The sequence below is a fragment of the Pongo abelii genome, chromosome 16 (genome assembly GCF_028885655.2).
Source record: "Pongo abelii isolate AG06213 chromosome 16, NHGRI_mPonAbe1-v2.0_pri, whole genome shotgun sequence".
NCBI lineage: Eukaryota > Metazoa > Chordata > Mammalia > Primates > Hominidae > Pongo > Pongo abelii.
In genome coordinates, this window is record NC_072001.2 from 17,487,324 (window position 1) to 17,515,169 (window position 27,846).

General features: G+C 41.0%; 1 protein-coding gene across 2 annotated transcripts in view; it reads left to right on the forward strand.

Annotated features, from left to right (window-relative positions):
* The first annotated feature begins 1,043 nt into the window (after positions 1-1,043).
* Positions 1,044-27,846, forward strand: part of LOC134760243 (multiple C2 and transmembrane domain-containing protein 2-like) — a 29,719-nt gene continuing 2,916 nt past the window's right edge. Inside the window, exons 1-3 of one of the 2 annotated variants that reach the window (XM_063716425.1) lie at positions 1,044-1,293; positions 4,769-4,834; positions 14,010-14,117. In XM_063716425.1, the coding sequence (XP_063572495.1) occupies positions 4,770-4,834; positions 14,010-14,117 (173 nt within the window). In that variant the 5' untranslated portion in view covers positions 1,044-1,293; position 4,769. The remainder of the gene's footprint in view (positions 1,294-4,768; positions 4,835-14,009; positions 14,118-27,846) is intronic. The other variant, XM_063716424.1, reaches the window with a different exon arrangement.

Sequence of the window (27,846 nt, forward strand, 5' to 3'; positions counted from 1 at the left end):
TTATTTCTCCTTCAATAAAGAAGCCTATGCTTGTGTCATTTCGCTAATTTAATGGACAACGTAAATGAACTCTGCTAACCAAATGCAGCATGTGGATCACGTGGGGATCCCAACTCAGACAAACTAACCATAAAAGGGAGTGGTTGAGACCATCAGGGAAATGTGAATATGCACTGTGTATTTCATAGATTAAACAACTTATGGTTAACGCCATTGAGTGTGATCATACCGGATGGTTATGTAAAAACAAATATGGATTTCGCTTTAAGATATTTCAACCATAAAAGAATGAAGGCATAGGTAAAATAAGATTTGCAAGACAGTAAATCTGGTGATTAAGTACATGCAGATTTATTGTATTCTTCTCTTTACCTTTGTATATGTTTGAAAATTTACATAGTGGAAATTAAAAAATGAAGTGTGGCTACTCTATTTAAAATTTAATAACAGGGCATTTGCCCTTTTCCTATAAGGTGTGTATGAGTGTGAGTAATATAATTTAGAAAAGGAAATAAGAGTTAAGTTATTGAACCCCTCCTGGGTCCCAGGTGCAGTGAGATGTACTTTATACACCCCCTTCCCTCCCACCCCCACCCCAGATCTGCAAAGCTCATTTGACCAGCTAGGCCACTGAAGGCTCTATTTGGAGTAGTGAATCTTATGTGGTATAGGGCTTTTGGTAGTAGCCCAAGGAATAAAGAGAAGTGGAGACAGATTCAAATGTGAAGGATAAATTCAAAGTCATTATTTCTGAATGCCCAGAGATATTTTGCTTATAATATCTCTGTTTCCCAGAATGCCTTTATTCCTCTCACACTATTAAAATAGCTAAAGGCCCAGTCAAAGGAGTCCCACCAAAGAGCTCATCTGGGTGGGAGCGCAGGCCAGTGCCAAGTCAAAGTGTTGCATATACTCTTCCTTCACCATATTATTACCACTTCAAAGCTTGAGAAGGAAGTCACATAACTGTGACAGCAGGTTTGCAAAACCAACGAAAAATAACACTTTTCACCAGTAGGGAGGGAATTTTTTACAAGCAAATATTGAAAGTTGGAATTCCAATGATCACCAAAGTCACTCTCGGGAATTATAAGCAAGTTTACATGTCATCTTTATTTTTTGCTTTAGTCCTCTTTGATATGCAACCTACGGCTCTCTGAGTCCTTGAAAAGAAACCAGCTCTGGAACGGGATTATAATTATAACTTTGTTGGAAGGGAAGACTGTCTCAGGAGGAAGCATGACAGAAATCTTTGTCCAGTTAAAACTGGGAGATCAGAGGTATAAGAGTAAGGCAAGTTCTATCTTTCCATAAGGAGAATGGTATCTTTAAAATAAAAAAAAAGTTGTTTCTCACTTTAAATTTTACAAAAGTAGAAGTAATTTATGTTTAGCCTTCCTAACTATATTAAGGAGCAGAAAACAAAATAATTGTATAGATGCAGTCAATTAATGTGGGTATTGTTTTAATTGCTTAGTATAGTTTATTTTAATATAGTAACAGAGCTAGAGAAAGCTTATTAAATCATAGATTTGAATGCATGACTTTTTTTCATTTTGAAAATAAGCAAACTATGTTTCATAGAATGCAGGAAAAGGATAAGTAAAAGTTTTCAAAATGCTACAGAAATAGAATAGCATAATATGTGATATTTGGGTTAAAATATGTGAGATAATTAAAAATATTTTCAGAAGGCCGGGTGCAGTGGCTCACGCCTGTAATCCCAGCACTTTGGGAGGCTGAGGCAGGTGGATCTTGAGGTCAGGAGATCAAGACCATCCTGGCTAACACAGTGAAACCCCTTCTCTACTAAAAATGCAAAAAATTAGCTGGGTGTGGTGGCGGGCACCTATAGTCCCAGCTACTGGGGAGGCTGAGGCAGGAGAATGGCATGAACCTGGGAGGCTGAGCTTGCCGTGAGCCAAGATTGTGCCACTGTACTCCAGCCTGGGTGACAGAGCGAGACTCTGTCTCAAAAAAATATATATATATATATATTTTTTTCCAGAATTATAAACCCATTGCATTCTCTTGTTTGCTAGTCTTCACACCAAAAATAGAATCTAGTGCTCCTGTTTTTTGCTCTGATTAAAAATAATAATAAACTATCCAAAGTATTAAAAGTGATTTATTTTAAACAAATGTAATGGCATTTTTAACTATCTTTAAAAATAATTCATCTTATTCTGCCGATCCAAATTCCATTCAATTTTTAATCTTAGTAATTTGGTGTGGATTTTATTTCAAAAACTATAGTCTCTAAACCACGATAATTAATTAGTTTTACATAATTGTCAGACACGAATATTTCCTGTGTTTTATGGATTGAAGGAGCTCTAGGGTACCTGAAAGTTAAATCACATGCCAAAAGCCACACAAGAAAAAACAATCAGTGGACAATTTTGAAAATAGCCCTGAGGCTATTTGCAGTTTGGACTTTCTAGCTTCGAGGATGCAGCAGATAAGGACAAGTTGGAAAATGATTTAGGGAGGCAAGAGGTTGTGCGCACTGCACTATTTTCAGTGCAGAATCAAATATTTGATGTCATTTACTCTAGCACAAAATCGAGAATTGAGGCTCATGTTGAAGAATAGTTTATTAAAAATGTGAAAATTGAGGGGGCGTGATGACAGAAGTATGCAGATAATTATTTTAACCAGGTAATTTCAGGCTGTGCCTCACAGTGAGGGTATCCAGGGTAACCATATCTCTCTACTAAGATTCCTTTAGCTTGCCAGGGTCAGGCTAAGGATTTATGGAAAAATTATTCATCACTAAGCACACTTAACCCTTTGGACTAAGGTGAAGTGTAGAATTAGTTCAATATCTGTTACATTCACCCTTGGGAAATATTGCATTTAATTTGTGGTCTAATAGGGTTTTTTTTTTTTTTTTGAGGCGGAGTGTGTCACTTTGTGGCCCAGGCTGGAGTGCAGTGGCAGGATCTAGGCTCACTGCAAGCTGCACCTCTCCAGTTCACGCCATTCTCCTGCCTCAGCATCCTGAGTAGCTGGAACTACTGGCGCCCGCCACCACACCCAGCTAATTTTTTGTATTTTTAGTAGTGATGGGGTTTCACTGTGTTAGCCAGGATGGTCTTGATCTCCTGACCTTATGATTGGCCCACCTCAGCCTCCCAAAGTGCTGGGATTACAGGCGTGAGCTACCGCACCCGTCCCCCCCCGGTTTTTTTTTTTTTTTTTTTTTTTTTTTGAGACCGAGTCTCACTCTGTTGCCCAGGCTGGAGTGCAATGGCACAATCTCAGCTCCTGCAACCTCCACCTCCCGGGTTCAAGTGATTCTCCTGTCTCAGCCTCCTGAGTAGCTGAGATTACAGGCACGCACCACCAGGCCCGGCTAATTTTTGTATTTTTAGTAGAGACGGGGTTTCACCATGTTGGTCAGGCTGGTCTTGAACTCCTGACCTCGTGAACCACCTACCTCAGCCTCCGAAAGTGCTGGGATTACAGGCGTGAGCCACCGCACCCAGCGGTTTCTGTTTTTCTCCCTGGTTTCTAAATTTTATGATCCGATATATTAAGCCTGATGTGAAAAACAGCTGAAATGATTTTACATGACATTGGCTACAGCTGAGGTCTGAGTTCTCTATGTTTTTCTCACACAAGAATAGTTGGTATTGGGATTTAATACCTGACACTGCACTAATACTCTGGGACCAACATTTTTGCCCACTTTGTATTCACACATTTAATCTCTATATAAAGGAAACAAAGATGAAAATCCTGCCAATGAACCAAACACAGAAGCAGTTTGAATTCACTTTTGAAGAACACAGAAACACTTGTGGCATTTTCAAGTGACTCTTGTTAATTTTTAGGTTTGGCTGCAGTGGAGTTTCCTAGTCTTCCTCCTGTCCTAGTGACTGGATTCACTAACTTTGGATTTAAAAATAGGTGGCAATATACAAGTCATGGGTTTCTCATTTAATGCATCTGACAGATGTTAATTAAGTCCCCAAACTGTTAATTTATATAGTTGCTAAGCTAGCATTGAATGGATGTGCCAACAAAAGTGTTACTTGCATTCGATTAAGCAATTAGTGTGACCTCCTGTAAGAGAGACAATTGTAAGATGCCTGTTGATATATGTCCACTGTGTATGTGTGTGTGTATATAATTTATAGTTTCTTGTGAGGTAACAGTATTCTTTGTAACTTGGTGGATAAATTATTGGATCTGGAGGGCAGCTAGGAGAGTAGTAATGTTTTACCAATTCTTGAATCCACCAAGTCCCTTTCATTCTAAAAAGGGAAGTTTACCTTTATAAAGGGTGAGGTCCATCATCTTGACCCCCTGCAGTTTAATAATGAAATTAATGTGTAGCTTCTGTAGCAATGAATGACATTTTAAGAAAATAAGTGTGGCCGGGAGCAGTGGCTCATGCCTGTAATCCCAGCACTTTGGGAGGCTGAGGTGGGCAGATCACGAGGTCAGGAGATCCAGACCATTCTGGCTAACATGGTGAAACCCCGTCTCTACTGAAAATACAAAAAATTAGCTGGGCGTGGTGGCGGGTGCCTGTAGTCCCAGCTACTCAAGAGGCTGAGGCAGGAGAATGGCATGAACCCTGGAGGTGGAGCTTGCAGTGAGCCGAGATCACACCACTGCACTCCAGCCTGGGCGACAGAGCAAGAATCTGTCAAAATAAAATAAAATAAATATTATACCTGCATGTTTTCTAGACACTGTGTAAGAATGCAAATCCGCAGTGGCAGGAACAGTTTGACTTTCTCTACTTCTCTGACAGGATGGGCATTTTGGACATTGAAGTGTGGAGAGAGGACAGTAAAAAGCATGAGGAAAGTCTGGGCAGGTGAGTCCCCTCTGCTTTCCAGTGGCGGGAGCTTGTTTCTGCATGGGGCTGGTTCTGAGAGGTGATCTTTATCTGTTAGATCTGAGGGCACGACCTCGCATCCCCCACCCCAGAGTGCCATCAGTGAGCTGGATGGCCAATCCTAACCGGGGAAAGTTTGCTTTTCGTTTTTGTTTGTTTAATTGGGAAATGTCATTCAGTATTGATTAAAATAGTGCGTGTAAGGAATTATCTAAAGAAAGGTAACCTGCCATCTCAGAGTATTCAAAACATTTTATATAAATTTCCAATATACCCTAAAATTTTGATTTTGCTACCTAGTGAAATGTTACATAATTTAGTAAAGGTCTAAGGCTGCGTGTTCCCATGATGGAAGCATTTCACTGTCCTTGGTGTACTTCATAGAACACCAAGGAATGGAGTTCGAGGCCAAATCTATTTTATTTCTTTACTTTTGGACCCTCTCAACTTAATTGAGACACTCACATGTGTAATGAACAATAATTGCTTCTTCCTAGGGTTGTAGTGAAAAATACAATGAAATAAGGCAGCATAGGCACCGTAACCAGCATACAGTAAGCAAAAAGGTGATGCTGGTAGAAGCACAGACCATCTCTGAGCTTCAGAAAAGCCCTTTGAATTACTGGTGTCATGCTCATTCTACAGATGATGAAATGGAGCTTCAGAAGTTTACACATGACTTGGCCTTGGACTTAATCATGAGGTCCAGAGTCAGGATTTTGTGTTTTCAAAGACCAAGTAGTTTTCTCCATCAAATCACTTGCCTTGTGTTCATCTGTATGCATACTATTTGTACACAGATCTTAAATTTAGAACACAGGCCAGGCGTGGTGGCTCACACCTGTAATCCTAGCACTTTGGGAGGCCAAGGCAGATGGATCACAAGGTCGGGAGATCGAGACCATCCTGGTTTGCTGGGCATGGTGGTGGGTGCCTGTAGTCTCAGCTACTTGGGAGGCTGAGGCAGGAGAATGATGTGAACCCAGGAGGCAGAGCTTGCAGTGAGCTGAGATCGTGCCACTGCACTCCAGCCTGGGCGACAGAGCAAGACTCTGTGTCAAAAAAAAAAAAAAAAATTAGAACACAGATGTTGAAAGGGATCCCAACCACTATGGGGTGTCTTTTTCAAAGCTGGATCTTGGGTTCAGGGAGATGCCTTAGGGTCACCCCTTGAGGAATGGGAGGGCCTCTTGACATCTCTCCTCTGTGGCCAGAGCATCTCAGCTTTTGCCTGTGCTCTATATTGAGATTCCATTTGAAGAAAGGGTTTTGTTGCTGAAAACTAAAGATTGAAAACCACTCATCTAGTAAAAACCCCTTCATTTAACAGACGAGGAAATGCAGAGGCCCAAGGAGGTGAAATGTTTGTTTCATCAGCAAGGTGTTTAGAGGCATAAACAGGTTGAGACCCAGCTAACCGAATACCTGTGCAGGGCTTTTTCTCAGTAAAATGCTTAATACAGTGTCTGACTGCTTGTTGTCATTGCCACCTCAGTATCCTGAGATAGATGCGTGGGGAGTTCAGTACCTGTGGAATGTTGCTCCAGTGTCTCTCAATATGGGTACCCTGTTGCATGGGACTGTCTGGCATGTTGCAGGATGTTTAGCAAACCTGGCTCTCAGCTACCTGATACCGGTCACTTTCCTTGATTACTTTGTGGGAAACACACAATCATATGTATGCACACACAGCATGCCTTTGTTCCTTAACATGTGTCCAAACACCCCTAGGGGACCGGCACTGCTCCCACTTAAGACCTCTCACTTCAACCACCACATCTCTGGTTGCGTTACTTTGCACTATCTGCACATCTCAATTCTATGCTTATCTGTTAGATTGCAATCATTTCTTCCCTGGCCATCTCCCAGCCAGGTTTGCATTTACAAGCAAACTCACTTCCTGTGGTCCAGTCTTTCACATACATGGCCTGTCGGATTACTGCTCTGACCTTGTCTCTCAGTTCTCTACTCATACAGGGTAACTGAGATAGCTCAGGCTCAGGTACATCCCAGTATCTCTAATGTTGTCACTGCTGTGATATACCGTGATATACCAGGACCCTGCCAATACGGATGGTCATAGGATTTGAAATTTTGTGCTAGCCCAAAGAGCAAAGATCAGTTACACAAATGAAATGCAGAGAACTCTGTGTCCCAAAGTGTTATCTGAACAGTGGGAATAGGGGCCTCCTGTGATGAATGGCCAGTGTGTTGTTGTAGTAGGTGCAAAGAATAATGCCCCTGCATTTCACAAGTCACTGTGCTATCACGCTTCCTTCATGTAATAGGAAACGCTTTTCCAAATGAGTGTTGCGTTTCTCCACAGAGACAAAAAATGTAATTTAAGATGTCCCTTGTAATCCATGTTTCGTCATTTGGGTATTCATTTATTATTTAGCTATTTCCTGTTTGTAACCGAGAGGTATACCTGTCTTAGTGGTCATTCTGTTCTTCCTCTTCATGAATTTTAAAGAATTTTTTTTGTATCCTTTTCCTTTCTCCTCTCCTGTAGTACAATAGATAACAAAAGTATCTTTTGGGAGCTGGCTCTACGGCTTTACCCTGCAGCAAACTTGCAGGTGGGAGAAATCTACAATAAAATGTCGACTGCTTCTCAGCCTGAAAGATTGTGCTAGCATATGGACATCACTGACTTGCTACTTATGGTTCCTTCTTCGTGGCTATTGTTTAAATATTTCAAGGGTTTTTTTTTTTTTTAACACATTTGCTTTTCTTTGTGATGTTCATTGTAAGGCCCAGCTATTTTATTTTCCAACTGTTGGGAAAAACCTTTTTGTGTCTGGTGCAAATGTATCTTAACTGTCTCCTCTCCAAGGCCTGTCTCATGCTTTATTTTTGGATAAAACCTTGATGTTAATAATTGAGCATTAGAGTTAAAAATCTAGATGGACTGTCTGGGGAAATTCTCTTCGGGGAAGCTGTGTAGGCCGTTCAGTGGGAGAGAAGGAACATCAGCTCTGGGGTCACACATCCTGAGCTTCCTGATAACACACTGTCTGCTAACTGTGGGACTTGGACAGTGCATTCCCTGTGGAGTATGACTCTGTATCTGTATAATGGGCTCACTGGCCAACTGGCAGGGTCATCATGGCAAACAGTAACAACATCTACTTGACATTGTTTATTCCCTTGCTCACTCTGATGGTAGGTATTAATTATTAATTTTGAGATTTTTCTGCATGTAAACTGTAGGTCCTTATACCTTGGCAACTCAAATTATGCAATTTAAGAAAATAAGATATGACTAGTAAGATTCAATGTATTTTTTTTTCTCCAAAACAGCATAGAATTTTTTGGTATTTTTTGGTAAAAGTGAGCAGTGACCATTGTCAAGGACATGGTAGGAGGGACATCCATTAATGGAAGGGTTGGGCATTGTAGGTCAGCCTGAACAATACTGAAGTTGTGTAGCCATGTATGACAAGGTTGGTGTAGTGGCTGCTTATGTGTAGACAAATCACATTGGCATGGGTAGGTTGTTAGCTTGGTGATGGTTAAAACATGGACCTGCCCTGTAGGCCCCTCCTCCAGGCTCTCCTGAGTCATGTGGAACTTGCTGACTTCCCCTTGTTCCATAGTCCACCTGCCTGCAGTGCCCCCTGAGCCACAAGTAACTCCTAAAAACACTGGGGTTGGTGAGATGAAGGTGCTGCGGTCCATCATCCCCTGAAACTGTGTTGCCTACTGACTCCAGTGTTTTTTCATGGGTAAAACAAGCAAAAAAGTATCTGACCTTAGATAGGAACGGTGAGCTTTTAGGGGAGAGTAAGACATAAAGCTAAGTTTAACTGGCTCCAACTTTTAAAATGTCAAGAACATGAATATACAGTAATATAGATTATTCCATTTTGAGCCATTTCAAAGTAATCATATCAATTTCTTAAAGTATATTTTATATTTCAAGGTGATTCCAGAGATTAACTCATTATAGAATATTCTAGACTTAATTTAGTTTGGAAAGGTGGAGAATGGGAACCCACAAGCCCATTTGGATCAGCCGGCCTCAGAGTCCCTCCTCAGTCCCAGATGGTCCTGGATAAGTGGCTCTGATATTCTACAAGTTTATTAGTGGCTCTGAGGCAGTGAAAAATCTGGGCTGGAGTATTTCTCTAGACAAGTTGCACCCCATGTCGTTGATCTGCTTTTACAGCCGGGCTTGACACATTCACCATTTTTCTCCTCTTCCCCGGCTTCCTTAGCCTCTGAGGTTTACAGCTTTTAAAACTCTAGCACTCTTTCCTGCCCCTTGCCTTTAAGTTAAAAGCTGACGAGTCTGTAATATAAAACATAGAATTATGGTAATGAATAAGAGGTTAAAAGCTATCATGGCAAATAAAACTTGAGCAGGTTTGTCTGACTGATATGTTAAAATTATGTGTTGAATGAAAACATTAAAATGCTGTGGGATTAATGGAGAAAGACAAGAACGGGAGGTCAGAAACAATGCTAAATCAGCACATGAACTGCCTGTGGGCTAGAGAGGGTGGCTTTAATATACGCCTATTGCAGGAAAGGGAAAAAAAAGTAATTTAGTCTGTTTTCTTCAGGTGAGTAGAACAATGGCATTTTAAATATGGGAGGCACCTAATAAATACATTTATTTCAATTCCTTTCCTACATAGGGGAAGAAACAGAGGCTACAAAAGATTTAGCTAGTTCACAGAAAACACTATGCTTTGGAGTTTTTGACTTTATGAGTTTTGTTACGGTGCTGACATTCATTCTTTTGTGCATTCAATTTATTCAAATCTAGAGCACATCGTGTGTTGGGCAGAAGGCAACGTACTTGAGGATTCAGTGGTCAAAGATACAGAAAAGGGTGCTGTCCTTGGGCACTAATGGGTCTTGGGCTACTACAAGTAAGGAGGCAGTGGCAGTAGGTGGAATGAGGGCTGTGGGGTCCTGGCATCATGGATACCAGTTTGGGCTTGGAATGAAAAAGGAGGCTTCCTTGGAGAACAGCGGTCTAAGCTGAGACTTGTAGGAATAGTAGTTAAGGAGGAGACAGGAAGAAGAGCTTTCCAGGAAGACAGCACAACATAGGCAAAGGCCTGGAAAGGAGAGAGAGTACATTCCCTCTGAGAACCTTGATGAGGTGAAAAGATCAATGGTGTCACATGATAAGGCTAGAGAGGAGGGCAGGGGTGACAGCACAAGGCCATTGGATTCCATGTCTTGCAGATGAACAATGGGAGTTCCTTTCTAGGCACTAACACAGCAGTGACTTGGCTCTTTTGATTTCCATAATGTAAATCTTGTTGCAGTGGAGCTCCTATTGATTGCATTTTTAAAAAGCTGACATTGGAATAAAAATTTCCTGGTCACCTAAGGGCTGGTGTGTTGCACCTTCTGAATCACTGTCTAAAGACATTTAGTCCCCTTGTGTGTGAAGTCATTCGTGATGCCACTGGAGCAGACCTAATCAGTTCATGCTCATTAATTGAATTCCTTATATAGATGCCCTGAGTGTGTGTTTTCCATATTGTTTCTATCAGACAGAAGAGAACAATTTTTATAGGTTTTATTGCTTTATCCATTTTTTATTAATAACAGATCATTGGATATTTTGACCAGAGTCTCTTGGGCTGCCGTGAGTTAAAAAATTTGCAGTAAAAAAAAAAAAAAAGAAGTGTAAGTCACCACCACTAAATTACAAATATTTCTGTAACTCAGGGGTCAGCAAACCAGGGCTTATAGGTGAAATCCATATGGCTGCCTGTTTTTTTGTAAATAAAGTTTTTCTGGAAAAAAGTCTTGTTCATTTGTTTACATTATCTATTACTGCTTTAATGGGACAAGGGCTGATTTTAGTAGTTGCTACAGAAACCTTATGGCCACAAACCAAAAATATTTACTTATTGGCCCCTCACACCTGCCCGTCACAAGGAAAGGCTAATCCTGTACCCTGCCAATAAGACGTAGCCAAAGAGAGGACAGAAGAGAGCAAGATTTTACTGGTCTTCAGCAGTGACTAGAAAGACCTAAGTGATCAACCAAGTTACTGAGTATTTTTTCAGAGGAGAATCCAGTACACTAATGAAAAAGAAGCAGCCTAGATTCTTCTTTTGAGAGTTTTCATATTGCAGATGTCTTTGATGAATGTATTATAGAATGTTTACATCTTAAAGTCTTTAGATTTTAGTCCATTTGTCTTTGAACCTAAGAAAAAAAACACAAAAAGCCATTTTGTTCTTTTGATATTTCTCTTTTGGAAGGTTGGATGAGTATTCTGGTTAACAGTATTTGCAATTTGAGGGAAAAAAGTATTTTTGTTAAAAACAATTCGGCCACTTTTCTGATAATGCAGTAACCTCTTACTAGGTTGGGGTGAATGAAAATAATTCTCCTAGTCTCTGGCTAATGTCCGGAGCTTCTGGTTCTCCTTCAAACTTTATGACAAAACTGAAGCAATGTGAGCTGGAGTTGAAATAGGTTAAATATGAGGCCTGAAGAAGGTTTTGTATGAAATACATTGTTTTCTTTCGCTCACCTTTCCTCCTTCTTCCAGAATGTGGGAATAAATGGGGACACAAGGTGTGTAGAAGAGTTAGAGAATGTTCATAAAAAGTCATCATTAAAGGGGGGCTACTTGAGTAGCTTTAAATTAATTCTTAAGATACCAGTTCATGCGGTGGGTCAGGACCTCTAAGAGGCTGGGTCATAACCCATGTGCAGAAAGACTAAGTTTTAATTTTGATTGACATGATGCTAATATATCAGTTTAACTTGTTCTTTCTAGTCACTGAGAAAGTACAAGTAAATATTTGGCTGGATTCAGTCATTAGTTATCAAAGAATGTAGAATCCATTAAGCTGATGCCTAAATCTTCAGCCTGTTGCTTATAGGACTCTAATATCTAAACTAAAAATGGCTATTTTGCATGAAAGTGTTCATTCTAGTGAAGGGACTAATTTTTTTTAAATGACGTAAGTGTAAAACATTCATAGTAGACAGAAATGAGTGAAAAGTTGGTGAAAATGTGTAATTTTAAGAAGAAACCCAATATTTACTTTGCATTTCATCGGGTATGTGGTTCAGCTTTTACTTAAAATGACAAACTACTCTGTTCCAATAAGTTGAGCACTTAAGCAGTCACTAGGAAAATTTTCACAGTTGTTGTACTTATGGTAATACTGCTCACAACATTATTAGATTATTCTAGAATTAATATCAGGTTCATTTTTAATTATCCAAGAAAAATTTTATTAGTGCTTACTTATGTATTATTTTTGACCCTCAAACATTATTAGCTGTCAGATCACTTGTATCTAAATAAATTTTGGCTGTGCAAAGAACCAACAAAACCACCATCCCAACAACGAAGGCAAATGTTTAAAAGACAAAAATAAATTGCCATTATTAATGGTATTAAAAAGAATGTGCCATCAATAGGCTATTGCTAATTTGTAACAACATGACTAGCAGAGAACATTTCTACAAATTTGGATTATTTACCTTTCTATAAGAAAGAGCTTTATTAAATGAAAGTGTATATAATAGCGTAAAATAATGCTTAGCAAAGTATTCCTAGGTAGAAATACTACGGCAATATTGGTTAAGAATTTGTGGGGACTTACTTTTCTAGAAATAAATGGCTTAAAGCACTTGATCTTTCTTTCTTTCCAAGCAAATTTGATTTCCCACTTACATCATGCTTATGAAATAAAAATATTTAATAACCTCTTTTTTACAGATAGTAATACAGTTTAACTTTAAAAGCTTCCTTACTGATACAGAAAAACTGTTCTGATTCAAATCAGAGGGTTATTTAAAAATACATTTTTTTGTAATCTGTCTCCCATAGAAATACTTGATGAATGGATTACATGCAAAAGCTCTAATGGCCACTCTCTCCTGTAATTTGGGTCACTTTTGGTAAATAGGAAATAAATGCCCACTTATAATTAATTATATGGACACATTGGTATGTAAAATATTTTAAAATCTTGTAATCAAGTCTAGTAGAGTCTTTTAATGTAATATTTATTTGGGAAAGTGATTGCAGGCTCTCTCAAATTTCATGAAGTTTTTGTTCACTTAGCCATGTGGCTCAAAATTGCCATTGCTTTATATAGTATGTAAGTTTACCTATTTGTAATTAACTGCAGATGTACAAAGTCCATTGATGGCTTAGGGTAAGAATCTGTCCTTATTGTTCATTCTGGGGAGCAGTGCTTCCATCCTTTTCTGAAGTCTTGAATATTCATCTTATTCTATAATTATAGAGGGTAAAGGAGAATGTGAAAAAATGACTTCTGGGAATACCATGCTCCACTTTACTCAATCCCACCTACTTCACCCACCCGCATACATAAACAGAGCAGGTGTGGTCCAGGCAAACACAGCGTTGTCAGTGTTAAGGCAAATAAATGGCTTAGCACCTCAGTCCCCCTTTTGATGTTTGCTTCTGTATTTAAATGTGTTTGAGGTTTTCAACATCCCCAGAACATTGGGTGTTAAGAGGCAGAAAACATGCAATTTATAGCAGATGGGCACAGCCTTTCCTGGCAGTGCTGCTGAAATGGGATCAATCAGCAGCACTTCATGCTCCATTTGTCCGAAAGAAACCCACCTGGGGAGCCCTGTGGAGCTGTGCCTATTAGGAAAACACCTTAACATGTTTTTAAAAATAAAAATTCGCCAGTTGGCATTAATCAGGAAGAAAATGGTTTCTCCATTAACCCTCTCCCATTTGCCTTTCTCTTATCTTTTTTTTTCTTTATGTTTTGAACCATGATCCTTTATTCTTTTTACTCATAAAAGACACAGCCCAGGGAAGCCACACAGCATGCTCACTCATAAGGCTTAAACTTTCAAACTTTTTTCTCCCTAATTTTTGATCTCACCTTTCTGCAGACCTTATTTGGCAAAGACCATACTCCTCTCTTTTCATTTTCCATCTGCCGATGCTGCCTTCTTTTTGATTTTCTGGGCCTCTCCCTCTCCTTAATTTTAGAGTGTGTTAGGCTGGGAGGGAGCATTATGAGTTGGGGCAACCTTCACTGCTCAATAAACCTAAGACCAGACAGAGTGAGTTTTGGGGGATGATGAAATCAAAGCCACGTGCTTTGGAGGTACCGCAGTGGCCTTGAGTTAATCACTTTTATTTCTCTGATTCCTGAAACTTTCCTAGGTGTAAAGTGGATATCTCCACACCCCCTCTGAAGCAAGCCAACTGCCTGGAGCTGCTGCTGGACAGCTGTCTGGGGACAGTGAAAGAAAGCAGATTACTCAGCCATAGGTGAGTGTTTTGCCTTATTGTACATGCTCCCTCCTCCCACCTTCTCTTTTAAAACAAAGCTTTGAATTGAAAAACTGCATCAAAAGAGATTTTTGTCCCAAGTTTTGTTGTACGTTATAAAGCAAGACATCAGACTTAGGGTTTAATGCATTAGTGAAAAGGTGACAGTAGAATTAGAGTTGGTCTTGCTATTTTAAAAGCCAAATAGGTATTCTGAATTTTTAGCTTTTAGCAAGCCTTTGGGGAATGTTGACATCCTCAAAGAAGCAGACTCCTGCTTAGCCTGTGTGTGTAAATAGAACTTTTAATAGAAGTTCACAAATAACTTTACCAGCCGTTCATGTTTGCAATGTTGTGATACCTTTGCAGAATTTCTCAGGATCAAGTGAGAACCTAACTAAAATGTGGCAATGTAAGGAGCAGAGCAGGAAGAACCTTTAAGTCAGAAACTTACAAAAAGTCAATTTCATAGTCAGTTTCTTTGGTCCTTCCACAACCACTTCTGGGATCTGTTTTCTCTACAATGGAGGTAACAACAATAGCTATTTCAGAGCAGGAAAAGGCTTAGAGCAGTGCTAGAATATGGTCCTGGCTATATGAAGTTTAGCTATTTGTATATTGTAACAAACCTACAGTGTATTTTTTTAATTGGTAGTAACAGATTTCTTTTGGAAAAGTAGGAGCCTCCTGTCCAGGGAACACCTGCAGTTCCCACTAAGTGAACACTGGTGTCTGCTAACCTTTGCTTCTATTTTCTCAATAATAACTGTCAAGCTGTTCCTTTATTTAGCAATTTTATTTACGTTTTTTTTCTCCTTTGTGTTTTCCTGAGACAGAGTCCCTCTCTGTGGCCCAGTCTGGAGTGCAGCAGCGCCATCATAGCTCACTGCCACCTCCACCTCGGGCTCTAGCATCAGCCTTCAGGGTAGCTGGGACTACCCGCGGGGCCCACCACGCCCGCCTGATCTTTGTGGTTTTTGTTTTGTTTTTCAGTTTAGAGGCCCGGTTTCGGTGGTGAATCAGGCCTGCAGTTTTAGCACTTTGGGAGGCCAAGGCAGGCGGATCACTGAGGTCGGAAGCTCCAGATCAGCCTGACCAACATGGAGAAACCCCGTCTCTACTAAAAATACAAAATTAGTCAGGCATGGTGGCACATGCCTGTAATCCCAGCCACTAGGGAGACTGAGGCAGGAGAGTCCCCTAAACCTAGAGGCGGAGGTTGCAGTAAGCCGAAATCACACCATTGCACTCCAGCCAGGGCAACAAGAGTGAAACTTCGTCTCAAAACAAAAAACAAAACAAAACAAAAAAACAGAAAAACAAAAAAACAAAAAATAAAACAACATAAAAATAAAGAAATCGGGTTTCACCATGTTGCCCAGGCCGGTCTGGAACTCCTAGGATCAAGTGATCCCTGGCGCTCGACCGTCCAAGGTCCTGAAACTATAAGCGTGAGCCACCATGCCAGGCCGATCTATTCCTTTCTGACTAATAAAGTGGGCCTGGCGTGGTGGCTCACGCCTGCAATCCCAGCAGCCCGGGAGGCCTAGGCAGGCGGATCACCCGAGGTCGGGAGCTCCAGGCCAGCCGGACCAACATGGAGAAAGCCCGTCTCTACCCAAAAAACAAATAAATAAATAAATAAATAAATAAATAAAAACTCAGGCGGGCATTATGGCTCACAAATGCAATCCCAGCCACTCGGGAGGCTGAGGCAGTAGAACCATCCAAACCCAGGAGGCGGAGGCCACAGCCGGCCGAGACCGCGCCACTGCATTCCAGCCTGGGAAACGAGTGAAATTCCGCCCGAAAAAAAAAAAAAGAGAGAGAGACCGGTTTCACCATGTTGCACGGGCCAGTCTGCAACTCCTAGGCTCCAGTGATCCACCGCGCTCGGCTGTCCAAAGGCTTGGGATCACAAGCATGAGCCACCACGCCAGGCCGATCTATTCCTTTCTGATTAATAAAGTGGGCCGGGCGCGGTGGCTCACACCTGCAATCCCAGCACCCCGGGAGGCCTAGGCGGGCAGATCACCCGAGGTGGGGAGCTCCAGGCAAGCCGGACCAACATGGAGAAACCTCGTCTCTACCCTCCCCCCCAAAAAAATCAGCCGGGCATTATGGCTCACACCTGCAATCCCAGCCACTCGGGAGGCTGAGGGAGGAGAACCACCCAAACCCGGGAGAGGGAGGCTACGGCGGGCCGAGACCGTGCCACTGTATTCCAGCCTGGGCAACAAGAGCGAAATTCCGCCCTAAGAAAAAAAAAAGAGAGACTGGTTTCACCATATTTCCCAGGCCAGTCTGGAACTCCTAGGCTCCAGTGATCCATCGCGCTCGGCCGTGCAAGGTCCTGAGACTACAAGGTTAAGCCACCACGCCAGGCCGATCTATTCCTTTCTGATTAATAAAGTGGGCCGGGTGCGGTGGCTCACACCTGCCATCCTAGTACCCCGGGAGGCCTAGGCGGGTGGATCACCCGAGGTCGGGAGCTCCAGACCAGCCGTACCAACATTGAGAAACTCCGTGTCTACCCAAAAACAAAAACAACAACCAAAAATTAGCCGGGCATTATATCTCACACCTGCAATCCCAGCCACTAGGGAGGCTGAGTCAGGAGAACCACCCAAACCCGGGAGAGGGAGGCTACTGCGGGCCGAGACTGCACCACTGCATTCCAGCCTGGGCAACAAGAGCGAAATTCTGCCCCAAGAAAAAAAAAAAAGAGAGCGAGAGAGAGACCGGTTTCACCATGTTGCCCAGGCCAGTCTGCAACTCCTAGGCTCCAGTGATCCACCGCGCTCGGCTGTCCAAAGTCGTGTGATCACAAGGGTGAGCCACCACACCAGGCCGATCTATTCATTTCTGATTTATAAAGTGGGCCAGGTGCGGTGGCTCACGCCTGCAATCCCAGCACCCCAGGAGGCCTAGGCCGGCGGATCACCCGAGGTCCGGAGCCCCAGGCCAGCCGGACCAACATGGAGAAACCCCGTCCCTATCCAAAAAAAAAAAAAATTAGTCAGGCATTGTGGCTCACACCTGGAATCCCAGCCACTCGGGAGGCTGAGTCAGGAGAACCACCCAAACCCGGGAGAGGGAGGCCACTGCGGGCAGAGACCGCACCACTGCATTCAAGCCTAGGGAACAAGAGCGAAATTCCACCCTAAGAAAAAAAAAAAAGAGAAAGAGAGAGAGAGACCAGTTTCACCATGTTGCCCAGGCCAGTCTGGAACTCCTAGGCTCAAGGGATCCCCCGTGCTCGGCCGTCCAAGGTCCTGAGACCATAAGCGTGAGCCACCACGCCAGGCCCATCTATGCCTTTCTGATTAATAAATTGGGCCGGGCGCGGTGGCTCACGCCTGCAATCCCAGCACCCCCGGGAGGCCTAGGCGGGCGGATCACCCGAGGTCGGGGGTTCCAGGCCAGCCGGACCAACATGGAGAAACCCCGTCTCTACCCAAAAAAAAAAAAAAAAATTAGCCTGGCATTATGGCTCAGGCCTGCAATCCCAGCCACTCGGGAGGCTGAATCAGGAGAACCACCCAAACCTGGGAGGCAGAGGCCACGGCGGGCCGAGACCGGGTCACTGCATTCCAGCCTGGGCAACAAGAGCAAAATTCCACCCTAAGAAAAAGAAAAAGAGAGAGAGAGAGACCGGTTTCACCATGTTGCCCAGGCCAGTCTGGAACTCCTAGGCTCCAGTGACCCACCGCGCTCCGCTGTCCAAAGTCTTGGGATCACAAGTGTGAGCCGCCACCCCAGGCCCATCTATTCCTTTCTGATTAATAAAGTGGGCCAGGCGCGGTGACTCACGCCTGCAATCCCAGCACCCCGAGAGGCCGAGATGGGCAGATCACCTGAGGTCGGCAATTTGAGACCAGCCTGAGCAACATGGAGAAACCCCGCTTCTATCAAAACAACAACAGCAAAACAAAATTAGCCAGGCATGATGGCTCATGCCTGTAATCCCAGCCACTCGGGAGGCTGAGGCAAGAGAACCACCCAAACCTGGGAGGCTGAGGCCTCGGTGAGAGGAGACCGCGCCACTGCACTCCAGCCTGGGCAACAAGAGCGAAATTCCGCCTTAAAAAAAAAAAGAAAAGACAGAGACCAGGTTTCACCTGTCGCCCAGGCTGGAGGGCAATGGTGCCATCTCGGCTCATGGCAACCTCTGCCTCCTGGTTTCAAGCGATTCTCCTGCCTCAGCCTCCCAAGTAGCTGGGACTACAGGTGTGTGCCCACATGCCCGGCTAATTTTTGTTTTTTTCTAGTAGAGATGGGGTTTTGCCACATTGGCAAGGCTGGTCTTGAATTCCCGACCTCAGACAACTCACCCGCTTCAGCCTCCCAAAGTGCTGGGATTACAGGCGTGAGCCACCGCACCCGGCGTTTATCTTTCTTTTCTCCTCCAAATCCCTGGCAAACAATGATCTTTACAGTTTGCCTTTTCCAGAATATCATATAAATGGAATCAATCATTCCAATTTATGTATGTAAGTTTTTCAAACTGCCTTATTTCACCTAGGAAGATGCATTTGAGATTCATCCATCTTTTGCATGATGCTCCTTTTTGTTAATGACTAGTATTCCATTGTAGAAATGTACTGCAGTTTGTTTAGACATTCACTTATTGAAGAACATCTTATTTGCTTCCAGTTTTGGGTGAATATGAATATGGCTGCTATGAACATTTGTGTACAGGTTTTGTGCGCACATAAGTTTTCAAATCAGTATGCAAATACCTAGGAACACCCTATTGTTGGATCATGTGATGAGACTATGTTTTTACTTTGTAAGAAGCTGCCAAACTGCTGTCCTAAGTGGTTGTACTATTTTGCTTTCCAACAAGCAATACATGAGAGTTTCCAGCACCCCACAGATTAACTATTAAAAGCAATTGGAATTTTCCTGATTTTGGATTTTAGCAATTTTGATAGGTGTGTAGTGGTATCTCATTGTTGATTTAATTTGAATTTCCAAAAAAATGACATTTAGCAAATTTTTATATACTGATTTGTCGTTTGTCGTCTGTATATATATTTTGTTGTTGTTGTTTGTTTTGGTTTTTTGGTTTTTTTTGAGATGGAGTCTTGCTCTGTGGCCCAGGCTGGAGTGCAGTGGCGCGATCTCGGCTCACTGCAAGATCTGCCTCCCGGGTTCATGCCATTCTCCTGCCTCAGCCTCCTGAGTAGCTGGGACTACAGGAGCCCGCCACTACGCCTGGCTAATTTTTTGAATTTTTAGTAGAGACGGGGTTTCACCGTGTTAGCCAGGATGGTCTCAATCTCCTGACCTCGTGATCCACCCGCCTCGGCCTCCCAAAGTGGTGGGATTACAGACGTGAGCCACCGCCCGGCCCCTTTTCCCATTTTCTAATTGGATTATTTGTTTTTCTGCTGAGGTTTTACAGTTTGTTACATGTTTTATACATGAGTTCTTTTGTGACTATTGGCTTGCAGATATTTGTAGTGGTCTGTAATTATTTTTATTCCTATTCCTAGTCTTTCATAGAGCAAACATTTTTAATTTTGATGGAATCCAACTTACCATTTTACCCATTTTCCCTTCAATGGTTCATGCTTTTGGTGTAAAACAAGAGAGCTACTTACTTAGCCTGCTATTTACTTAGCCCTAGATGCAAAGTTTTTCTCCTATTTCTTCTGAAGTTTAGCAGCTTTAGTTTTGCATTTAAGTGCATGATCCATTTTTTAGTTAATTTTTATAAAAATGTGAGGTTCAGGCTGAGGTTCAATTTTTTGGCCTATGGATGTCCAGTTGCCCCATCACCATTTACTGAAAAGGCTATCCTTCCTCTGTTGAGCTGCTTTTGCAACTTTGTCAAAGATCAACTGGTTTTTGCTCATTTTATAATTAGCTTGCTTAATTTCTTATTGTTGAATTTTAAGAGTCATTTGCATATTTTGAACACAAGTCTTTTGTGATTTGAAAATACATTCTCAGTCTATGACTTGCCATTTCACCTTAACTGACATAACATTTCACAAACTAAAAAGGGTTTTTTTTTTCTTTTAACAAAGCTTTCATCAATTTTTTGTTTCGTGGGGTTGTACTTAAAATTTCATCAAGGTACAAATATCTAACAAGGTCACATAGATTTTCTCCTGTGTTTTCTTCCACAACTGGTATAACTTTGTATTTCACATTTAGATTTATAATACATTTTGAGTTAATTTTGTGTAAGGTATAAGATGTGTGTCTAGGTTCAATTTTTAGGGGAGAGGACGTATGTATGTCTAATTGTTTTAGCATCACTTGTTGAGAAGACTATCTTCTCTTCATTGAATTGCCTTTGTGAGATATATATATATATATATATATCAGTTGACTATATTTGTGAGTCTGTCCCTGGGCTCTCTATTCTGTCCCATTGGTCTGTGTGTCTGTTCTTTCACCAATACCATGCTGTCTTGACTGCTTTAGATTTATAGAACATTGTGATGTATTTAATATCAGGTAGTGCAAGTCCTATAACTTTGTTCTTCTTTAATATTGCATTGGTCTTTTGCCCTTCTATAAAAAATTTAGAGTAAGTTTGCCAATATCTTCAAAATAGCCTTCTTGAATTTTGATTAGGATTGTGTTGAATCTATAGAACAAGTTTGAAAGAATTGGCGTTTTAACAATATCGATTCCTCCAATATAGGAATATTGACTACATTTCCATTTAATCAGATCTTCTTTGATTTCTGTCATCAGTGTTTTGTAGTATTTTGCATACACATACTGTAAAATAATGTTTCAGCTTTATACCTCAGTACTTCATTTTTTGTATGTGCATACTGTTTTAAATGTTTTCTAAAGTAAATTTCAAATTTTAATTGTCCTTTTTTGTTATATATAATAACAATTGACTTTTGTATGTTATACATGTATCTAATGACCTTGATATACCCACTTAAGTCCAGCAGTTACATTCATTTCAATTTCCTACATAGACTATCATTTCATTTGTGAATAAAAGTTGGTTTCTTTCTTTCCAATCTATGTAATTTTTCTTCTTGTCTTATTTCCCTGACTAAGACTTCCAGTATGATGTTAAGTATGAGGAGTTAGGGAGGACATATTTGACTTCTTTTTTTTTTTTTTTTTTGAGACAGAGTCTCACTCACTCTGTTGCCAAGGCTGGAGTGCAGTGGTGCGATCTCGGCTCACTGCAATCTCCGCCTCCTGGGTTCAAGGGATTCTCCTGCCTCAGCCTCCTGAGTAGCTGGGATTACAGGTGCCTGCCACCACACCCAGCTAATTTTTTGTATTTTTAGTAGAGACGGGGTTTCACCATGTTGGTCAGGCTGGTCTCAAACTCCTGACCTTGTGATCTGCCCACCTCGGCCTCCCAAAGTGCTGGGATACAGGCGTGAGCCACCGCGCCCGGCCTTGACTTCTTAATAATCTTAGAAGGCAAATACTTAAGTCTCTTGACATTAATTCTAACATTAGCCACAGACATCATACACATACTTTATTCGGTTAAGGAAGTTCCCGTCTATTTGTAGTTGAGTGAGTTTCTTTAGATATTTTAATTACAAGTGGTGTTGGATTTTGTTCAAAGCTTTTTCTGCGTCTGTTGATAAGATCATACAGCTTTTCTTATTTAGTCTGTTATGAGGAATGTACATATATGTGTGTGTATATATATATCCACATTTATTTTTGTGCATGTATGTATACATTCTCAGCCACTTTTGCTGCTACAATGTATTAAAGGCCTTTGATAATTGCTTGTGCACTAGATCCCATCCGCTTTCACTCACTCAAACACTTTGCTTCTATAATAGTTTCCCTTTCTCTGGCATCTTCATTTTTTTGTCTTCCTGCACCATTCCAATCACCTCACAAGCATGCTGTATATACTGTCTCCACCAAAACACACAGGTGTGCATGCACAAACACATACATACATATGCACCTCTCTGTATTAATCCAAGTTATCAATTTTTTACTGTACTTTCCTTTGTAGAAAAAATTATATGACTCATCTCTTAATTCTTTTGAATCTACTCTAAGATTTTTATCTCCACAACTCATCTGAAATCATTTTTGCCAAGGTTGCAGGTGACCTCCACCTTGAGAAATCTAATGGACAATTCTTTTCCTCTTAAATTTTCTGGCAGTACTTGACACGGCAGAGTTGCAAAAGCAACTCAATAGAAGGATAGCCTTTTCAGTAAATGGTGATGGTGCAACTGGACAGCCATAGGCCAAAGACATCCCTGTGTCTTTATCCTTCATTTGAAGGAAAGAAGACGGGGGAACAGGAGGGGGATATAATACTCTCCAAGTTTTCATACCTTCCTCCTCAGGCAGTTTGCTGGGCTTATTCTTCTTCTTCCGCCCGACCTCCTAACATAAGAAAACATTAATCTTTAGTTCCTGTTAATGATCTTTCTGCTATTCATATTCATGTTAATAAGTGATTCCATCTGTTACAGGTATTAGTTAGATAGCATGCATCTGAACAGAACACGCCCCAAATTTATCTTTCCTTCCCTGTATTCCATTGTTGAATTCCCTCAAAATTTCCACTGAAATCTCTAATCTTATGTTTAATATTCTCCCAAACAAATTCTTGATTACAGCAATCCATTTCCACTAACATTCTCCTCCTTTAGTCCTACCCATCTCAGTTGACATCAGCTTCTAGTTGCTGAGACAAAAATACTTAAAAATTACAATTCTTTCCACTTTCCCATACCCCTGCATAGCGAAGCCATGAACAAATCTCATCTGCTCTAACTTTAATATATATTCCCAGTCTTGCCACTTTTCATTATTCCTGACACTCGTATCCTTAACCAAGCTGTAATTACCACTTTCCTGGAATAATTAGAATAGTTTCTTAATTGGTTTTTATTTACTTCTGTTCTTGCCTCCCTGCAGCCTATTCTTCACACAGCAGCTAAGGTGATCATTTAATGTAGAACTCAGATCTAATGGCAAAATTTCTATACCACTTGGAACAAAATCCAAATGCTTGCAGGGATCTGGTGTCTATGCACTTTGATGCTCATTTGCTCTTGCGCTGCTCACTCTCCTCTATTCTGGCCTTCTGACGTTGCTTACTCTTCTCCTAGATTTTCCCTTGGTTCCTTCATTTACTTAATTCTGGTCTGTGCTGAAGTATCTCTTTAAAAAGCACTTCCCAGAACACTCTAGCAAAACAAACAAACAAAAAAAGCCCCTCTGCCACACCCAATCTCTTCACTCTTTCTTTTTTCTCCTTTGCACTTATTACCACCAAAAATTCTATCACGTATCCAATTATTTACTTGTTTACTGTATATTGTCTCTCATTAGAAAATATGCTTCATCTGGATGGCTGTTTTACCTGTGTAGCTCCATAACTATATTTCCTGAAGGGTTCCTGTCCTACAGGTGGCACTCAAATATTTACTGCATGACTAAATGAATGAATCGAAGGAGGGGGCAAGAGACACAGGTGTGTTCCGATTCTCTAGGATTTTTAAAACATAATGACACTACTTGTAAAAACAACAAAATGCCAAAAACACAGTTATAAAGAGTGTAGAAATTAATAAATAATCCCTGTGTACCCCCCTAAAAGGTAAGAGTTCTTATGGAAAGGTAGGGAACCTGTTGTACACAAGTTATAAGAACATGTGTCAGTGACTGTGGACCAAAGGGAAGCATGGCCTACAGCCACAATGTCTATACATTCTTATTAAATTATTAAAGTCCTGGAGTACTCAGATATATGGAGTCTCATTCAACCATGGATGAAACATACACAAAGATATTTCTGATCCTACATTAATACATCCATGAGATAGTGTGACATTTAAAATTATTGTAGAATTTCTGAATAACTAAAAAAAGAGTCATTTGCTACATGTATATATATGTAGATTTTTAAATATAGTTAATTTAAAAATTGGGAATTTCAGGGGCAATTACACAAGTTATTCTAAGGCAAGATATTATAGTGGTAAATCTGTCAAGCTTTGGAATGAAAGTAAAAAAATGAAGAACCTCAAAGAACCATTTTTACTTATACTTCATATCTTCTTTTGAGAAGTATCTGTTCATGTCATTTGTGCACTTTTTAATGGGGTGGTTTGGGTTTTTTTTTTTTCTTTGTAAGTTTGAAGTTCTGTATAGATGCAGGATATTAGACCTTCACTAGATGCATAGTTTGCAAAAATTGTCTCCCATTCTGTAGGTTATCTGTTTACTCTGTTGATAGTTTCTTTTGCTGTGCAGAAGCTCTTCGGTTTAATCAGATCCCGTTTGTCAATTTTCACTTTTGTTGCAATTGTTTTTGCCATCTTCATCATGAAAGCTTTGCCCGTACCTATGTCCTGAATGGTATTGCCTAGGTTGTCTTCCCATTATCCTTAGCAAACTAATGCAGGAACAGAAAATGAAACACTGCATGTTCTCACTTACAGGTGGGAGCTAAATGATGAGAACACAGAGCAAATAAAACAAATAATGAATGGGTACTAGACTTAATACCTGGATGATGAGATAATCCCTGGGGTTTGTTGTACGGATTATCTCATCACCTAGAAGCCTAGTACTGATTAATTATTTTTCCTGATCCACTAATATCTCCATAAATATGCATGGACTAATGATTATTCTAGATACTAGATAATAAATACCACATAGCATATGCCCATGAGCTATCTCTCTCTAAGACGTGAGATCACTGATTTCAAATTTTATTTTATTTTATTTATTTATTTTTTTGAGATGGAGTCTCACTCTGTCACCCAGGCTGGAGTGCAATGGTGCAATCTCAGCTCACTGCAAGCTCCTCCTCCCAGGTTCACGCCATTCTCCTGCCTCAGCCTCCCAAGTAGCTGGGACTACAGGTGCCCGCCACCACGCCTGGCTAATTTTTTGTATTTTTAGTAGAGGCGGGGTTTCACCATGTTAGCCAGGATGGTCTCCATCTCATGACCTCGTGATCCACCCGCCTCAGCCTCCCAAAGTGCTGGGATTGCCACCACACCCAGCCTTTATTTTTTTTTATTTGTATGTTCTAAATTTCCACAATACATTTTTATTACACCCAAAGTCGAAAATCAAAATGGCAAAGTAGGTCAGAAAGACTGAAGATGAAGAAAACTGGAAAAAGGCTAGCCTATTTTTAGAAGAAATCTAATGGTTGCCTCTGTATAAGTAATTTCAGTAGAAGGACAGTCTTTAGAAACCAAGATAATGATTGAGAAGCAAAAAGAAATTTAATCAGGAAGGAATTATGGAAAAATGCACATGGTAACAGGGCAGATCACCTGAGGTCAGGAGATCGAGACCATCCTGGCCACCATGGTGAAACCCCATCTCTATGAAAAATACAAAAATTAGCTGGGCGTGGTGGTGCGTGCCTGTAGTCCCAGCTACTGGGGAGGCTGAGGTGGGAGAATCACTCAAACCTGGGAGGCAGAGGCTGCAGTGAGCTGGGATTGTGCCATTGCACTCCAGACTGGGCAACAAGAGCGAAACTCTGTCTCAAAAAAAAAAAGTGTACTGGATAATTATTTATCTTTTTTTTTTTTTTGAAATGGAGTTTCACTCGTTGCCCAGGCAGGAGTGCAATGGCTTGATGTTGGCTCACCGCAACATCCGCCTCCTGGGTTCAAGCAATTCTCCTGCCTCAGCCTCCCGAGTAGCTGGGATTACAGGCATGCGCAACCACGCACAGCTAATTTTGTATTTTTAGTAGAGACGGGGTTTCTCTATGTTGGTCAGGCTGGTCTTGAACTCCCAACCTCAGGCGATCCCCCTGCCTCAACCTCCCAAAGTGCTGGGATTACATGCATGAGAGACTGCGCCCAGCAATTATTTATATTTAAAAAATTTTATTAGTGAAATGTTTCTTAATTTTGAAAAGCCCACTGATATAATAAAATCACCTTGTTAATCAATACATAATTTTTTTTTTTTTGAGACAGGGTCTCACTCTGTCACTCCGGCTGGAGTGCAGTGGCACAATCACAGCTCACCGCAGCCTTGACCTCCCAGGCTCAAGTGATCCTCCCACCTCAGCCTCCCAAGTAGCTGGGACTACAGTTGCATATCACCATGCCCAGCTAACTTTTGTATTTTTTGTAGAGACAGGGTTTCGCCATACTGCCCAAGCTGGTCTTGAACTTCTGGGCTCAAGCAATCCACTTGCCTCAGCCTCCCCAAAGCACTGGGATTACATGCATGAGCCCCCAAGCCTGCCCAATAAATTTTTTTAAATGTCATTTAAAAGTTTTTCTCTGCCTCTCTACTCTGCCAACCAGGATCACCATTATCCTAAGGTTTTTGGTTTTTTGTTTGTCCCATAGTTGTTGGATAGTTGCTAGTACCAACCAAATTACCTATTTCCTTGTTCACCTCTGGTGGGAGGCTGAATTCTCACAGTTCTCACCTACATGTGGTAACGAATATTTCTAGAAGTCTCTAGAAAACCTCTCTTCATGCTCTTTGTCCACATGTGGATTGCATAACCGTATGTAGTTATGAACCACATCATTGAATCCATTACTGGCAAAGGTGATGAAATTTCAGTCTAACCTTGGGGCTTCACCTGAGGCTTTTACCTGTGTGGGAGAGGACGAGAATGGGGATGTAACAAAGTCAGAATTCTACTAAAGAAGAAATACTGGATGGATGCTAACCACATCATCTACTATGCATACTGTTTTGCATGCGTTTCTTTTTTTTTTTTTTTTTTTTTTTCTTTTATTATTATTATTATTATTATTATACTTTAGGCTTTATGGTACATGTGCGCAATGTGCAGGTAAGTTACATATGTATACATGTGCCATTGCATGCGTTTCTTGCTATCTCATTTCATTCTTATGAAAGCAAAATTTTATTATTGATTTATGGATTAAAGCAATAAATTGATGAATTTTATAAAAAGTGATTATGTTGTATTTCCAAGTTCATTCAGCTCAGTATGTATTTTATTTCTCTTGAAACTTCCTCTTTGACAATTTACAAGTTTTGGGAGATTTTTCTGTTATGTTATTGATTTCTAGTTTGATTCATTTACGGTCACAGAGTGTATCTTACGTGGTTTCACTTATTTTAAATATATCAGTGTTTTGGTCGGTCATGACAACTCACACCTGTAATCCCAGCACTTTGGGAGGCCGAGGCAGGTGGATCGCTTGAGGTCAGGTGAGACCAGCTTAGCCAACATAGTGAAACCCCGTCTCTACTAACCATACAAAACTTAGCTGGGCATGGTGGTGGGTGCCTGTAATCCCAGCTACTTGGGAGGCTGAGGCACGAGAATCGCTTGATCCCGGGAGGCGGAGGTTAGAGTGAGCTGAGATCTCACCATTGCACTCCAGCCTGGGCAAGAGTGAGACTTAGTCTCAAAAAAAAAATATATATATATATATATATGTATATATGTTAGAGTTTCATAACCCAAGATATGCTCTATTTTGGTGAATGTCCCATAAATACTCAAAAAAAAAAAAGTGTATTCTGTATTGGCTGATGGTACTGTTCAGTTCTTCTGGAGCCCCTCATACTTGCTTTTTGTCTAGCGGGTTTATCCATTACTGAACAAGGGGTGTTGAAGTCCCCAACTATCACTGTGAATTTGTCTATTTTTTCCTTTTAGTTCTATCAGTTCTCAGATCATACACTTTGCAGTTGTGTTATTTGGTGTATGCACATATGTTGTCTTTTTGTGATCTGACCTCTTCATTGTTATGTAATGTACCTCTTTGTC